The sequence below is a fragment of the Nyctibius grandis genome, chromosome 15, assembly GCF_013368605.1.
Source record: "Nyctibius grandis isolate bNycGra1 chromosome 15, bNycGra1.pri, whole genome shotgun sequence".
Classification (NCBI taxonomy): Eukaryota; Metazoa; Chordata; class Aves; order Nyctibiiformes; family Nyctibiidae; genus Nyctibius; species Nyctibius grandis.
This window is the reverse complement of record NC_090672.1, coordinates 1300572-1312948: the sequence shown is the minus strand read 5'-3', so window position 1 is coordinate 1312948 and position 12377 is coordinate 1300572. Positions and strand designations below refer to the sequence as shown.

Sequence of the window (12377 nt, the reverse complement as noted above, 5' to 3'; positions counted from 1 at the left end):
ACGTCCTGCATTCCCGAGAGAACAGGGTGCTGGCAGAGCGCCGGCCCGGCCAGGCGGCAGGTTCTACAACAGACATGCAGTGCGAAACAGCGAGATGGACCGGGGGAAAGAGACCCTTCTCTCTCCACGTGTTCATGGGCTACCCGTGCACCAGCACAACTGCAGCTTTTTCGACATTTCAAACACAAATGCACGCACGGTATTTAGTAAGAGCACATTCCCTTTAACAAATATCTTGTGAGGCAAAAATAACATAGAAATAACAGCTGCCCCTTGCTTTGTCTTACAGGGTTGCTTGAAAAGAAGTGACGGGGGGAAACAGAGATGGGGAGAGGCGGAAGCTTTCCTCATTAACAGGCTGGTGTGCGCTATGCTTTTAATTACTATTTTACAGCTTACTCCACAGGCCTTCCCTCTGACTGCATATACTGCAGCCTTTTACTGTCCCAGGAGGTGTGGGACAGACACGGAAGGAGGACACGGACTCTGACCAAAAAGCACAGTGCTCTGCCGCCACGGCAGTGCACGCGCAGCTCAAAACCTCTGTCTCTTTTCTGTAGCCCACATCCATAGTACCCAAGCGAGGAGCAGTCGGAGCCTTTGCAGAGTGACAGTGCATAACTATTGTCACTCATACTGTTCTCATGATGACCTGCAGTTACTCCTCTGTCTGCTCATATTCCTCTCTACACTGGCCAGCATGATTTGGTTAACTGGACGCCAAACCCTACTGGAAACCATCATTATGAATAGTTTTAAAATAGACATCAGTCATGGTGGTTTCCAACATAGTTAATTAAAGAATGCATAAAGTTATACAGCCTGGTTAAACCAGTAGAACTTTCTGTTCCACTGAAGGGAACAAGAGAAGGAGAAAAACAACCCAGACCTTCCTCTGAACAGGCAAACACCAGCAGCTGGTACGCTGCACATCAGATCCTACACGGCAATGTTAAACAAAGAGACTCACTTCAGAAGAGTGTGGGTAGCAGATGAATGTGTGCTGTTAACCCCGCGAGAGATAACGGGTATAACCAGTGTCTGTACGTCCGTGGTCTCCAGACACAGCCACCCGACAAGGAGAGCACGGAGAGCGCTCGTACACACGGGGCTGCCCCCACACCTTCAGACCTGCTCTCTGCAGAACAACATCCCCTCCGGCTTGAGGAGCCCTCGGCCACGCTGGGAGCTGCGGGACAATGGGACTCGTGACACCAGATGTCCCTGCCTCAGATGAGCATCTCACAGCGACAAGCCTTGGCAAACAGGGACACGCATGAGCCACAGCACCCCAGGTGGACGGGTCATTAGGATGTGAAGGGATGACCTGGTGAGGAACATGTCCCCGCTCCTCCCCGAGCCCATGTGGCACAGTCAAGCGGTGCCCAGCCTCAAGGGGAGCATGTGGCTGCTCCAAGTCAGGCAGGACTCAGCTCTAGGGTGTCTCTGATGGCAACAGGAGGACTAGGAGATTATATTGCTTTATTTACAGCTGTGCAAAGCACAGCCCCAAGTAAGTCCCATTCCCTTGCCCCAACAGGAGCAAGGAGTCCAACAGGGCCCTTGGGAACAATGACACACCTACCAACCTGACCAGGACACAACTGTGTATCTTATACACGCACCAAAGGACATGGTAAAACAAGGTCCTAGCCTTGCTGTAACAGGAGACCTAACAGCAAAGAGTGGCCCCATCTCCTGGCACCAAGTGAAGTTACAGCAAGGGAAGATGCCAGCAAGTGAGTTCATGGCTACAGAGCTCTCCTGAAGGCTTGCAATACTTTTCAAGACCAGAGTCTCACCTCCACCATCTCCAGTCTCTTCAGGAAGCTGTCCAGCCTCGCAAACACCACCCTGGCGTGGAAGTCCCATTCCCTCACTTCTTGGCCTGGTTCATAATACGTGTACAGTTTTTTCCTTCTCTCCTCAAATGCCTCTTTGAATGCATTCAGGATGCCAAGCACCATTTGCACCTTGCTCAGGCTCTCTTCCATCTCCCCTTTCAGAAGGTCTTCTGGAGACAGGTACGTCAGGGCCTGGAAGAGCAAAATCACACCTGAGAGGTCACTTCTGCCACCACAGAAAATGGTGACTTCTTGCACTGAACATGTTCAAACCTACCTCTCAAGAATCACTTTGCCAGAGAAGGATGGGGGAAAGGAGGAAAGAGGGGACTTTCATAAAAAAACTTCCCTTGGCAAACACAGGCATCACGGCCACACACCTGCTGAATGAGGAGGTTGCAGATTTCCTGGAGCAGCACTACTATCCGCATGGGCACGTTGTAGTGCTTGGAGGTGACCCAGATCAAACACACCACGTGGAGCAGAGGGACCAGGAAAGGCTGCACCTCGCTGAACTCAATCCTCTCTATGTTCTCCACATGGCGCCTGAGGGGTGCCAGGTGCAGGTGAATGTCCTGAGCTTCGGCCAAAGCTGCGTTAAGAGATGGGAGAAGTGGTAAGATCCACCAAGCTGTGGTGCGCCGGGTTATGAGCTGGATGCCGGCCTCACCTCGCTGGATGGAAAGGTGCCTGTGAAAACAAACACTCCTGACAAGCACAAAGCACACTCTACCTAGCATTAATAAAACCAGGTGATCCCTGTGCAATTAAACCTGTGGACCAACAAGAAGAGAAGTGATGGAAGTCCTTGAATGCATATAAAAATTACCCCTAAAACTCAAGACCAAGGAAGAAGAAACTCCCAATATCAACATCATCCTCTCAGCAAAGAAGACAGCCAACAGTCACACCACCACCTCAGCAAGGAGGGCACAATACCAGTGAAAGGGACAGAGACTTAAAAGCAGGTGCATACAAATCTGAACTGTGTTGTAATGGAAATCAACAATTATAGTCCAAATTATCCAGTTAGGGTGACTATTGCTGTAATTGGATTTAAACCAAATATTTTGATTAGACCCCTAAAGCATTAATTAGTCTGGCAATGAACTCTTGGCTCCTTATATAAGGGGTGTTTTTCTAGCCTATATAACTTGCACAGTGTAGAGTGTGACACAGATCATATCATAGAATCATCATAGAATGGTTTGGGTTGGAAGGGACCTTAAAGACCATCTAGTTCCAACCCCCCTGCCATGGGCAGAGACACCTTCCACTAGACCAGGTTGCTCCAAGCCCCATCCAACCTGACCTTGAACACTGCCAGGGAGGGGGCAGCCACAGCTTCTCTGGGCAACCTGGGCCAGGGTCTCACCACCCTCACAGGAAAGAATTGCTTCCTCATATCTAATCTAAATCTCCCCTCTTTCAGTTTAAAACTGTTCCCCCTCGTCCTGTCACTCCATGCCCTTGTCAAAAGCCCCTCTCCCGCTTTCCTGTAGCCCCTTCAGGTACTGGAAGGTGCTAGAAGGTCTCCCTGGAGCCTTCTCTTCTCCAGGCTGAACAGCTCCAACTCTCTCAGCCTGTCTCCATAGCAGAGGGGCTCCAGACCTCTGAGCATCTTCGTGGCCTCCTCTGGACTCGCTCCAACAGCTCCATGTCCTTCTTCTGTTGGGGGACTCAGAGCTGGACGCAGCACTGCAGGGGGGGTCTCATGAGAGCGGAGCAGAGGGGCAGAATCCCCTCCCTTGACCTGCTGGCCACGCTGCTGGGGATGCAGCCCAGGACACGGTTGGCTTTCTGGGCTGCCAGCACACGTTGCCGGCTCACGTTGAGCTTCTCGTCAGCCATCACCCCCAAGTCCTTCTCCTCAGGGCTGCTCTCAACCCATTCTCCACCCAGCCTGTATTTGTGCTTGGGATTGCCCTGACCCACGTGCAGGACCTTGCACTTGGCCTTGCTGAACTTCATGCGGTTCGCACAGGCCCCACTCTCAAGCCTGTCAAGGTCCTTAACAGATTAAATGTTTCCACACGAAGGGGTTAAGAACAGCCTTATCTGTTACCATGTACATAGCTAGCAAAGCCTGAATGGTTTTGTCTCGCCAGAGAGCAGCTGGGTTGAAAATGGACGTGGAGGGTCAGCCATGCTGGTCTACTGGGGACAGAGCAGCAGGACTACAGTTTTTAACTACGGAGGGGAATTTGCAGGGTTTCCTTTGGCTGGGATGAACTCTAAGCAAAGTTCACCAGAAAAAAAGATGATGCTTGATTCAAGAGAGCTGCATTTCCTAAGGCAGAATTTTCCTTCACCTACAGGCAAAAAATAATCCTTCCTCATAAGTTCTGTTATGAATGAAAAAAAAAAAAAAAAAGTAATTCCCTAAACTGGGAAATGCAATCTTGTCATTCTTCTGCTCAAAGCTCTCTTGTCTTACTGCACTGTGCCAGACTGGCAAAATAAGGGAGAGAAGGCAGACCTGCTGATGCACACCATCACCTACAGGTCACCCACCCCACCGGCATCCGTGCAACAATCTCTCCCTGAGAAGGTGGCCAGGAGAGCTGTGGGCTGGCCAGACCTTGCAACCCTGGGAGGACGTTACTGGACAGTGATGTGGACAGAAATGTGGGACGAGAGGCCGTGCTCCCCGTGCATCATGCCCACCCCCCGTGCTGCAGCCCCTTCACAGGTAACAGACCCCCCCCACTGCACTGCTGTGACGCAGGATGCAGAGCTCTGCCTCTGCCCAGCTCTGCCTGGATTTGTGCACAACTGCAGGGATCCTGCTTTCCTCCTGTGTGACACAGGTGACACCACCTGCCTGCTTTCATCACAGGCCTTGAAATCCTCACGCTCAAATGTGTCCATCCGAAAGTGCAAAGTACTGTTCCTTTAGCAAGGGGGTTTGGGTTGCAGTGGCCAAAGCCTAGGAAATAGCCGTCTAACAAAGTAGTTTCAGTTAGCTACAAGATCTGTCCTGTTATCCTGGACCTCCATTCCTTCAGACTGACACCAGGGGAGCTGGGGAAGGTCAGGGTGAGTTCTGGTGGATTAATGCAAATTCTTTATTACAGCAGAGTGAATTCCCAAATCCACTCACCCTGACATTTGGGAGGGGTCTGGCTCACCAAACCAGTGATCAAGCTTGTCCCAGCCTGGAAACAAAAGCATCAGATCAAGCACAAGCAGCCCAGTTTCACTCCATGAACCAGAGAGAGGGACAAAAAAAAGGGTGCAGTCCCCACGGTCACAGCCAACTCCGAATGATCAGTGCCATTACAGGCACATTGGGCTTGAAACCAGTAGCACCAGGTTATGAAGAAAGGCCAGAAGTCAGCACTATGGCGAAGTTGCCCCAGAATCTCACCTGCCTCAACATCCATAAGCATAGCTTTGAAGGCTGGGATGTAGCTGCTCTCCACTCTCTCCAGCAACTCCATCATGTTCCTCACCTTCCTCGTTCTCAGCTGATCGTAAATGCATTCCAGGTCATCACACCTACAGCAACCAAGACACATTACAAGCCCACGTTGGGGCAGCATCAGCTGTCCCCCCACATCATCCATTTCCCCTGGGCCTGACTCAGTATTTCCTCCAGCTACGCAAGGACTGAGTCCCAACAGTGAAAGGAAAGAGGAGGCAGCTCCTGTGGGAGGCACGGATAAACCCTACAGGACAGGCAGTCAGTGCTGGGGTTCAGCATGACAGCAGCTCTGCTACTGGTAGGACACTGCTGAAAGAAGCCACCAGGTGTTTCTGCAGACATTAGCGACAGCTCTGCAGCAGGCAGGGCTTTGCCCTGAGTCAGCCCAAACCAACATGGCACAAGGGTTTTCAAAGAGCAGGAGGAAATTCCACTCCCTGGCTCTTGAGCATCTAAACTCCCTCTGGCTTTGGCAGATTAACAGCAGCCAGCCGAGCTGCACCATTTCCAGAAGGCCCTGCAGAAGGTGTCCATCAGCTCTTATTGTTGTGGCTGGTTCCAAGTGAACAGTGATGGAAAGAACTTTTCCAAAAAAGTTCCCTTGAGGTGTAGCCCCTGCGCTGGGGCTAAGTTAAAACACAACCAGCTGCCCAGTGACCTCCCAGACACTTTGCAGATGATGATTATTGTATGTGCGGGAGCAATTTTCCTTAGCTCAAGTCTTTACATGAACCTGAGGCAGCCTGCTCTTCTCAACTCATAGAAGTAGCAGCTCTGTTTGTCACCAGCACTCTCCCTCCACCCAAAACCAGTGCCAGTGACCACCCATGCCCTGGCCAGGCTTCCCAGAGTACCTGTTCTTCCAGAACTCCAGTTCCACCTTTGGGTTGGGGTTGCTGCCTTGCAGAAGAGGCTCTGAAGACTCTTTCTTCAGCGCTTTCTGGATCTGGTAGCTCCAGTCTATGATGGCCGACTCGGTGGCATGTACAAGAGATTTATCTATCAGCTTCAGGCTGCAGAAGACAAACCACGTGATTAACTTTGCTTTCCTCTTGTTGATGTGCATTGCTCAGTTGGATCTATTTCAAACGACCCCGTTCGGGTTCAGGGTCTGACCTGCAAAGCCACACCTCCAGCAAGATTCTCTCTCCCCGTACTGTTCTCCCTAAATCCATTCTATCTCCCCACAGTCATTGACTCATTTAATTCAGAGAGAAACTACACAAAGTGGGCTGGCATGTTGAGGACAGGTCACCCCACTGTCTGGAAAGCAGTAACTTCTCACACCATCCCACCTGCACCACATCCTGTCTGAGAAGCCATTAATTCCACTGCACTCACATCTCCTGAGGTCCCACAGGTGGAAGCACGCAGCCAAGACATGATGATGACACGATGTGCAAACGCATCTGCCTCTATGGACCTTCCAGACTTGGGTATTTTGGGCTGGGCCAGGCTCACAACACTGCAACAGTCAAACTCCTTCCACCCTCAGTTTCAGGCACCAACCTGGCTTCTTGGGAGGACCAGGGTGGAAGTTCCCCCAGCTGCAATGTGAGCATCCTGCCAGACATATCAGCTGGCAAAGGATGGAGGATCCTCATCTGCTGGACATCTTGCACGATAAAAATCAGCTGCAGATGGGGCTGAGCTTCCCGTGGCTGCCCAGTGATCTGGATGAGGGGATCGAGTGCACTCTCAGTCAGTTCGCAGACAACACCAAGTTGGGCAGGAGTGTTGATCTGCTGGAGGGCAGGAGGTTCTGCAGAGGGATCTCGACAGGCTGGATCGATGGGCTGAGGCCACTGTATGAGGTTCAACAAGGCTCAGTGTCGGGTCCTGCACTTGGGGCTCAACAACCCCATGCAACGCTACAGGCTGGGGGAAGAGTGGCTGGAAAGTGCCTGGTGGAAAAGGACCTGGGGGTGTTGGTCGATGGTGGCTGAATATGAGCCAGCAGTGTGCCCAGGTGGCCAAGAAGGCCAACAGCATCCTGGCTTGTATCAGCACTAGTGTGGCCAGCAGGACTAGGGCAGGGATCATCCCCCTGTACTCGGCACTGGTGAGGCTGCACCTCGAATCCTGTGTTCAGTTTTGGGCCCCTCACTACAAGAAAGACATTGAGGTGCTGGAGCGAGTCCAGAGAAGGGCAACGAAGCTGGTGAAGGGTCTGAAGCACAAGTGTGATGAGGAGCAGCTGAGGGAACTGGGGGTGTTTAATTTGGAGAAAAGGAGGCTGAGGGGAGACCTTCTCGCTCTCTACAACTACCTGAAAGGAGGGTGTAGCAAGGGTGGGGTCGGTCTCTTCTCCCAAGGAAGAAGCGATAGGATGAGAGGAAACAGCCTCAAGTTGTGCCAGGGGAGGTTTAGATTGGAGATCAGGAAAAATTTCTTCACCAAAGGGGTTGTCAAGCACTGGAACAGCCTGCCCAGGGCAGTGGTGGAGTCCCCATCCCTGGAGGGATTTAAAAGCCGTGTAGATGTGGTGCTGAGGGACATGGCTTGGGCTGGCAGTGCTGGGTTAACGGTTGGACTTGATGATCTTAAATGTCCTTTCCAACTAAAAAAATTCTATGATTCTATGATTCTAACTAGTCAGAAAACCTAGGGTGGCTTTCCTGGGGATTACCCCTCAAGGACTGTAAATGAACTTCAGAATCATGACAGCTGCCAGGGAGGTCTAACTATGAATGGAGAGAGCCAAAATTATCAAAGTAGTTCATTTACTTCTTGAAGAGAAACACAAGGAAATGCAGTGGGTGTCTGGGAAGCCACCCTCCTTCTCCAGGAGGACGGATGCAACAGGTTCCAAATCTCTCTATGGGACCATGAACTGTTTAGGATATTGCAGAAAGATGTAGGTGTTTTTTCCTGTACCTTTGCATGATAAATCTGGTTTTAAAGGGAGGAAGAATAGTCCTGACCAAGCAGGCAGCATGAATCACTGACAAGCAAATCATATAACTTCAAAACAGTGCATTTTGGGAGCATGCTCTGGCAGACAGAAGCCAGAAAAGGAATCCTGCCTTCCCATTCAGTGGCATCAGGAAAACAGGAAAGATTTAGCCTGTAAGGTTTGGGTTATTTCCTCATTGATCCAAGCAGTTAATTGCTTCTCTGTGTGCCCACATGCCTTTGCACTTGCAGAGCTTTTCCTGCCTGTACTGTTGCACAGTCCCCAAAGACAGAGCCCATAAACTAGAGAGCAGGTAGAGCAAAATACACCCAACTTGGCAGTCTGGATGAGCAGCAGATGACAGCGAGCAAGAAGAGTCCCCATGATCGGAGGGAAGGATCCCCAGAAGACAGAGCACATGCATCAGCAGGAGAAAACCCAGGGGAGGAGCAAGGGGTGGTACTCACGATTTCTCATTTTCCAGATCAATGTCCTCAATTCCCTCTGAGCCAGCTGGAAGAGGCAGCAAGGTCTTGCCCTGTACTTGGCCAACAACCATGAAAACTGTACTTTTTAGGCTGTGGACATGACGCATAATGTCTTGTGACACCACTCGTGGCCAGCCCTGATGGTTCTTCTGGTTCGTGAGGATGGGCACAATCACCTACAGCAGGAGTTATGAAAGAGCAATGGAGAAAAAAGTGCTGCAGGAGACAGACAGGCCACCGAGTTCCGAGGCCCTTGCTTGGCCAAGCCTGGAGACCCATATTCATTGCTGCCTCAAGCAGTTCCCTGCCTATGTGAAACAAAGGCAGATGATGATGAACAGGCCTCTCTACAGGCCCTTTCCCCCAAATCCAAGCAGCTGAGAAGGGTAGAAACCAGCAGACAGAGTGAGCAGCCCCATCCTCAGGCTCTCCCAGCCACTCAGACCAGCAACTAGAGACAGCTCCATGGGCTCTTGTCCCCTTGCCCTCATGACACCTCTTGGTGCTTGTTCCCCATCTCACTGCCAGCAGGCAGGGGAGGCAGGCAGGGGCACGGGCTTCAGGCAGCCTTTCAAGATTAGCAAGGCTGGGCTGAACCCACAGGCTGTCCCTTGATGGCAGTCCCCCCATGTGCTGAAAGAGAAGGTCTTCTGGTACCTCCTGGGGTCTACTGTTGGTGAGGGTCACCTAGGTCCCCATCCCAACTGTATCGCAAGTCTTGAGCACAGCCACTTTTTAGGTTATTTTCCAAAGTTGAAACCCACTAAAAATGATTTTTGTCTTTACCAGTGAAAGTTCCCAGGGTTTGTACTGACGGGACACTGTGGGGTCTCACAGCTGGTCTGGGCTTGCCTGGACCTGAGCTGCTTTTGGCTTGTTTGAGCTATTATAACAACACGGTGTCTGTCACCTACCCCGGGTTGGCTCCGCTCTGGGACCAGCCTTTGGCAACAGCCTGACAAAGCCAGGTTGCCCTTGGTGACAAACAACAGCCCTTTGTGTTACCAGGCTTGGGGGAGGCTAAAGGTATAAAAATAGCCACACACGGACACAAAACCGAAAAGGAATAAAGCAGCCCAGCACCACCACGGGGCCACCCCAAGATGCTGAAGGATCTTTGTTCCATGACTGGCACTGTAGTCCTGAAGAAGACCGGCACCAGCAACCTTCGTGCCCAGGGAGCCGTGGGAAGGGGGAGCACAACCCCAGGGAACACAGGCAGGTACTGCCGAGTTCACCTCCAACAGTTTTAGCTACATTATTAGTAACATTTGTCTCTATTACTTAAATTATGCGGACTGCTAATGCTAGTGATGTTGTAAGCAGTCAGACGATAGCTGTTGATTTTCTGTTTGATTGTTAAAATAACAATTGGACTCATGATGAACCCCCAGCTCCGCGGGTGTGTTCCCTTCAGCCATCACAAGTGTGGCAAGCACACAAGGTCGCCCCAGCTGTGACCCGCAGCTCAGCTGCACTTCCTCACTGAATAAAGACACAGTTTTGGTGTGTCTATTCCTGATGTCCTAAGTGACCCACAGAAAGTTTGACACAAACTATTTCTTTCACTGGACAAATTATTCTAAGACTGTCCTAAAAACCCCTGATAAAAGAAGTGCTCATGCAGTGGGCAGAGCAACGCATGTCCCCAACCTCAGGGAATTCAAGACCCTTTTCACCTTCACTCAGACCCACCCCATCCTCCTGACCCAGCACCACCACTCTGTTTTCCTTGAAGTTTGAGAGGAAAGTGGGACCAAACCCAGACACAATCTGCTTTCTGTGGAAACACCACATCTGTCTGCACAGGGCAGGGAGAAAAGCCTGCAGCCACGCACTCAGGATGCACAATCCCAAATGCTGAAGGCAGCCAGAAAACAGAATCTAACAGGATCTGCTGAAGTGTTCCTACCTCAAAATCTCCCTGTAGCAGATGGTGTTTGCAATACCTATTATATTCTACCTGCCATCATTTCACAAACAAAGCCACGATGCAAAAAACGCTGTTTGGGCAGACTTACCAAGACCACAGGGTCCATCAGACACCCCAGAACAAAAGCTGCCCTGGTACGTGACATGTTATCCCACAAAACCCAGATAACCAGCCTGGCAGCCTGCTCCTGGGAATCCAATCTGTCGGTCACCATCTTAATATACCAACAATATCACCAGAGCTTCTCAAATCAAGTAGCTTCTCTACTTTCCCGTTACAGCCTCACTGCTGAGACTTCTCCAGGTCAAGGGCCATCAGGAATATATTGAGACAATGCTGTCTGGTTCAGGCTACCTCTTGAAGATCCCTTTGGGAAAACATCAGCTCACCTGGGGTAATCAGACACTGAACTACAGGAGGCTCCTTCTGAACACCAGGAAACAGTTTTTCCCCTTGAGGGTAACAGAGCACTGGCACATTGCTCAGGGAGGTTGTGGAGTCTCCATCCTTAGAGATACTCCAGAGCCACCTGGACGTGGTCCCAGGTGACCAGCTCTGGGTGGCCGTGCTTGAGCAGGGGGTTGGACCAGATGACCTCGAGATGTCCCTTCCAGCACCCACCACCCTGTGATTCTGTAACGTGGATCAGTCCCACAAGGACACCGCCCTTAGGCAGGTCCAGAGCTGGTGTGGATCAGGATTAGACGGGACTTCCCATGATCTGAGAGGTTTAAATGAATTCTAAGACCCGCCATGGGCCAGGAGGTGCTGTGAAGGGCAGAGTTAAGGGTACGAGCACATCAGCAGAGAGAGGAGAGCGGCCGAGGAGCCTGTTTGCAGGGGTGGCCGCCTTCCCCCCGCCATGTGCGAGGGGCAGTGCCCGGTCCCGGCGCTCGGCCCCAGGGGCCCCCCTCGGTGCGGGGCTCCCCCGGAGCCGAGCACCCAGGGCCACCCCCTCCGGGGCTGCCCGGGCCTTACCTCCTCCACGAGGGCGGCGAAGTGCCCCAGGGCATCGGCGGGCAGGTCCCCGCAGAGCAGCTCCCCGCGGCCGGCGCCGGGGGAGCGGAGGAAGTAGATGGCCTTGGGGCGGGCGGCGGCGGGCGGCGGGGGCGGCCCCAGCTCCAGCCCCCCGGCGGGGCCGCGCCAGGCCAGCAGCGCCGGGCCGGCCGCCCCGCTCAGGAAGCCCCTCAGCAGCGGCGCCGCCGCCCAGGCGGCCCCCGCCGGCAGCCCCAGCCCCCGCGCCGCGCACCGCCACAGCCGCTCGCCGCCGGGCACCGGCTCCTCCGGCTCCGCCGCCGCCTGCTCCTCCATCAGGCCGGCGCCGGCGGGTGTTTGCGGAGACTGAGGTGCCGTTGCCCGGGGGACACGGCCCGGGCGGGAGCGGGGCTGCGAGGAGCCGCCCCCGGGAGGCCGAGGGCGGGCGCAGCGCCGGCCCCAGCTCGCCCGGCGGACGCGGCCTCCCCGGGCGGGGGTTCGCGCCCGCTTCCCAGCTAGCAGCCCGGTTTCTCCCTGCCCCAGCACGGCTCAGGATGCCCAGAAGCCCCTTCCCCCCCGCACGAGCACAGGCCGGGTCATTTTTCTCCGCCAGGCAGAGGCTGGTCCCTTCCACCACCCGTCTCATGTTGCTCCACGACAGCTCCGTACTTGCATCAACCACCTGCAGCTGCAGCTTGTGTGCTACGGCCTCCTAACACGGCTGTGTTTGCATTTTGTTAACACCTTTATATGAGCAGTGGTTCATTATTTTCTAAATTTTAAAAGACTCTTCTTTACTTCTATGAAAACAAAC

General features: G+C 52.9%; 1 protein-coding gene across 1 annotated transcript in view; it reads right to left on the bottom strand.

Annotated features, from left to right (window-relative positions):
- The window catches only part of DNAH9 (dynein axonemal heavy chain 9), a 207577-nt gene extending 195678 nt beyond the window's left edge, over nt 1-11899 (bottom strand). The window contains exons 1-6 of the mRNA XM_068413544.1: nt 11567-11899; nt 8635-8831; nt 6126-6284; nt 5215-5345; nt 2225-2436; nt 1803-2036 (exon numbers count right to left, since the gene is read on the bottom strand). Coding sequence (XP_068269645.1) covers nt 1803-2036; nt 2225-2436; nt 5215-5345; nt 6126-6284; nt 8635-8831; nt 11567-11899 — 1266 coding nt within the window. The remainder of the gene's footprint in view (nt 1-1802; nt 2037-2224; nt 2437-5214; nt 5346-6125; nt 6285-8634; nt 8832-11566) is intronic.
- Between the last annotated feature and the right edge of the window lie 478 nt (nt 11900-12377).